General features: G+C 40.1%; 1 protein-coding gene across 1 annotated transcript; it reads left to right on the forward strand.

Moving 5' to 3' along the window:
- The first annotated feature begins 618 nt into the window (after nucleotides 1-618).
- LOC131880849 (uncharacterized) lies at nucleotides 619-1,434 on the forward strand. The gene is made up of 2 exons (XM_059227562.1): nucleotides 619-792; nucleotides 859-1,434. Exons 1-2 carry the CDS (start codon nucleotides 699-701, stop codon nucleotides 1,410-1,412), a joined length of 648 nt encoding a protein of 215 aa, XP_059083545.1. The 5' UTR covers nucleotides 619-698; the 3' UTR covers nucleotides 1,413-1,434.
- The last annotated feature ends 3,349 nt before the right edge of the window (nucleotides 1,435-4,783 follow it).

Below are 4,783 nucleotides of genomic sequence, written 5' to 3' on the forward strand. Positions count from 1 at the left end.
CACAGGAAAATTTAAGACATAAAAAGTTGAAAGAATTGCAGTTACTGAACGACGGGAGGCCGCAGTAAAAATAACTTCATCATTTTGCAACAAGTAACTAGGGAGTGACAGCAATCCATTTGCCCACTTGATAAACTTGAAAAGATTGCACTTGAGCCACGGCCTTCTAAGAAGTTTCATGCTCAAATGAGGCTCTTAGTTTTAATGATATGTGGCTCAACACTTTATAATTTTACCCAATCAGCAGGTAAGGCTAGCGTAAATAAATACTTGGCACAAAACATAACTTTCTTATGTTATCCAGCTTGCCTTCCTCCCAAGGTGAGAGCAAGCCAAGATGGCATTCACTATTGGCTTCCCTCTCGCTCCAAGTCATTTTTTCAAGGCAACAACGATTGCCTAAACAATGGGATGGTACTGGCCAACGTTTCGACCTTCGAAAAACTCCATCAGGTCCTGTCCATTGTTAAGGGTATGTATGAAAGGAATAGTCTTACGCGCTTCATGTCTTCCATTTGGTTTCCTCAAAATCGATGTACGTAGAGTTGAATGTGGGTCCGTTTTGGGTTGGGATCCATTTTCCCATAAACGGGCAGTCTTGTGCAAATACAACTTGCCATCGGATTTTGTACGATATAAGAGGACGTGCCTTGAGCTATTACGATCTGAAGGTTCCAGTAAAGGCTGAAGAGAAGGGAATGTGCCTCCAATTGAGCTCTAGAGGGACCTTATCTAGTCGAAATTGCTTTGAGTCACTGACAACCATTTGTGAAATGGATTGTACCAACAAAGGTAAACAATTAGCGGGGTTCTAAAGTAGTTCTTGGAAGTGGCTTAAATCAAATGCTATTATCTCAGATGAATGTGAAAGGCCAGATAACGAAATGGATCTACATCACGGTCGCTGGTCAGCCTTTTTCTATGAGGAAAATGATTCCGGAAAGCCTTTTACAGAGGCACAAGAGACATGCCAAACTATGAACTCAAACTTGGTCGTTCTCCATCAACTCCGAGATTCTTGGGGTCTGAATTATGTGGCCAAGAGTCATGGAGGAGCTAATCGAGAAGCTTACATTGGATTGGGCGCACTGACTGTCTCGAGCCCTTGCAGTCCTCAGGGTGGTTGTCCCGGCCTCAAATGGTTAGATGGCACGCCCCATGAGCAAAAAGTGGTTCACTGGGAAACTACTACGAATGGTTCGACCTCGGTGGAGTGCTTCATTATGAAGCACTTTTATGGACCCGGCAGAGAAACCTACAAAATAATAGGGGTCAACGATTGCCATAAGAAACGGGCGTTTGTTTGCGTGAGCCATTGTTTGAGGCAACGATGTCCGATTCCTCGATTTCTGAAGAAGGCCAAGAACACGTGGACGTACTTTAATCATGTTGAGGGCGACAAAGTGAAGTAAGTTTTTTTGCTCTTGGTTGAGATGTCAAGAATTGTAGCTAGAACTATAGAGAGGTGTAAAGCTTTGGGATTTCAAACTAGTGCGCCCTCTGGTTCTACCATGAAGGAAGTGTCACCACACATCTTACTGATGGCAAAAAGTTGGCACCAATTGGTTTTTTTCGTATTTTCTGCATATTTTTATCACTTGCGATGTAATGTCATCTTTATCAAGTGAATGTTGAACTTAAATGGTTCAAAATAATTGTCGAACGATTTCCAAAACATGGCGTACAATTTTGTCCATGAAAATTTGGAAGCACTGGATGTGCTAAAATCATGGTAGTTCTTGCTGCGATTGTGGCGCAGCCTGACTAGCTCACACAGGTGAAATCCGATCAGGTACTTTACACGTCTCTATAGGGAGAGAAATGACACTCACAAATTATTTTGGGCTCAGCAAGGCGGTGATTTGATTTTCGCCATATCGAAGTTCTTGGTGTTGTAAATGAACTTGTAAAATCAGGTGGCCAGCTTACTACTGAATTGTTTAACTTCTTTAGTTGACCAGGACGCCCCTAGTCCCTGGCTGCTGGAGGGTATATGGTGCTTACAACGAAATTCATTTGACCTGAGAAGTTGCTGAAGGTACCAATAACTTGTCAGCGAAATATTAAATTCCTCCACGACTCAAAAAGTAAAAATAAAAATCAATCATTTGGCTTATACACCCGACTTTATTTCAATCCTTTAAAGTCACAGGTTTGCAAAATATGGATGAATCATAAACCATTTATCCTGCTTTGCCATATTGACCCCAAACAAAATAATAAGAAAACTGCATGGCCTTCTGTCTTCCAAGACATTTTATATCTCATAAGTGTTTAAAGACTATTTAGGTTTTAGTAGTGATACAATTTTCTGTACTGGATGAGACATTTGGTCTTATTGTGTCCTAGAACTCGAAGCAAAACGGCCTCCCTGATAATCCATGTTGGAAGTACTCCACAAATAGGATTCAGCGGCCTTACGTCACAAAATGGGACCAAAATGTAAACAAGGCTTGGCATTGGTTGAAACTGAGGGTAAGCAAAGTCAAAGGAGCAATCAGAGCAATCCCTGTCAAAGTGAAAGGGCGGGAAATTCAAACTAATGGAAAACCACCACTTTCAAGGTCGAAGTTTCACATGTTCCAGTCAATGATTTTGCCCAAAAATGTTACTACAACACGACATTTTTGAAGCTGTTTCAGAATCAATCACAATTAGAATCCTTTTTGCATCATACTCGGGGTTAGAAGGAAAAAACCTTCAGACCAGTACATAAATCTGAAGCCATAGACAATGTAGGGGCTATGGCCAACATACTTGGAGATCAGTTCTCTAGTGTGTTTTCAACTCCACTGAGTTTAGGAGCAACAGTCCATTGCTCTATTGATGAGTTTGCTGGGACTGGCAAGGCTTGTCAAGCTGAGCATTTAGATGATCTTGTAAGTCACAGATCAGGATGCTTTAGAGGCCATCAGGGACTTGAGACTCTCGAGCTCCCCTGCCCTGATGGAGTGACATCTCAATTTCTGATGAGATGCTCACAGGTTCTTGCTCCTGTCTTCTCGTACTTGATGCGTTGCATCTTGGACCAGGGCAAGTTCCCCTCTTCTCTGAAGGTAGCTCATGTTGTTCCAATTTTCAAAGGGGGAGATAAGTCACTCCCCAGTAACTACAGGCCAATTTCTCTCACTTCGAATATTGCGAAGGTGTTTGAGAAGATCATGAAGTTCAAACTTGTTGAATTTCTTGATATTCATGAAGTCCTCCCTCCTAGCCAGCATGGGTTCCGAGCACATTTTTGCACGGTTACTCAACTGATTGAGCATATAGAGCAGGTTATTGAGGGACTGGAGAGCCATGAATCAGTTGATGTAGTTTATCTCGACTTTGCCAAGGCCTTTGACAAGATAGATCATGGTCTTTTAGTTAACAGGCTCCATGAGATTGGGATCCAAGACAAGGTTCTCAATTGGCTAAGAAGTTTCATTTGTGGTAGGAAACAATTAGTTAAGGTTGAGGGATCCCTTAGTGACATACAAGATGTCAAGTCGGGTGTCCCTCAGGGCTCCATTTTGGGTCCTATCCTTTTCATCATCTTCATTGCTCCGCTTCAGAAGCTTGGTAGTAGTAATGTCAGTATCTCTTCTTATGCTGATGATACAAAATTGGTAGTTGGTAGGAATGGTCAGGATTTTGGGTGTCTGGCAAAGGTCCTAGACCAAATTTATTCCTGGGTTGCTGCAAGAAACATGGCCTTGAGTGGAATGAAATTTCGTTCAATGACCTTTGGGTCGACGCCATTAGACACTCCACTATCAGATGATGAAGGTAAGGACATTGAGCAGGTCTCATCCATGAAGGATTTAGGTGTAGTCCTCCAAGATAATGGAAAGTTCGATGAGCATATCCAGTTTGAAAGTTGGTAAGGCTTTTCAAACATGTGGTTGGATATATCGCACGTTTAAGTCCAGAGATAGTGTCACAATGCTAACTCTGTACAAGTCGATTGTTCAGCCGCATCTTGAATATGCCTCTCCCATTTGGGCTCCAATTAGTTCAGCAGGTTTGCAAAAGCTCGAGCAGGTCCAAAGATGTTTTACTAGGAATATTAAGGATATGAGAGAGCTCTGTATTGGGAGAGGTTAGAACGGTTGGGATTGTACAGTACTCAGAGAAGGTACGAAAGGTATCTGATATTGTACGTTTTCAAAAGCATTCATGAGCTTTGTCCCAACCGGATTTAGGGTCAATTGTAGTGACCGTAGAGGCTTAATGTGCGTTTTGAGAGCACCTTCAAGCCCTCGAGAATCCAGGCTAGTTCGAACAATGAAGTCCACATCTCTTCTTTCTCGGGCTCCTTCATTTTTTAATTTGCTGCCCTCAAATATTCATAGGGTTTATGTAGGGGTTGATCCAGTAGCAAGATTTAAGTCAGACTTGGACAAGTTTTTGACTAAAATTCCGGATCAACCTTATATTCAAGGATTAGCCAGATCAGCCAACTCCAATTCGTTGGTCGATCAAATAATATATATAATAATAAAAGTCAAAGATAATAAACTAATCTTTCGTCTTCAACTGCTGGGATTCCAATCCCGGTAGCGAGCGGTAAGGAAGTCCGCACACAAAATATAATAATAAAAATAATAATAATATATAATAATAATAATAATAATAATAATAATAATAATAAATAATAATAATAATAAATAATATAATATAATAATAATAATATAATAATAATAATATAATAATAATAATAATTAAAAATATATAATAATAATAATAATAATAATAATAAATAATAATAATAAATAATAATAATAATAATAAAATAATAATA

Source organism: Tigriopus californicus, chromosome 5 (genome assembly GCF_007210705.1).
Source record: "Tigriopus californicus strain San Diego chromosome 5, Tcal_SD_v2.1, whole genome shotgun sequence".
Classification (NCBI taxonomy): Eukaryota; Metazoa; Arthropoda; class Copepoda; order Harpacticoida; family Harpacticidae; genus Tigriopus; species Tigriopus californicus.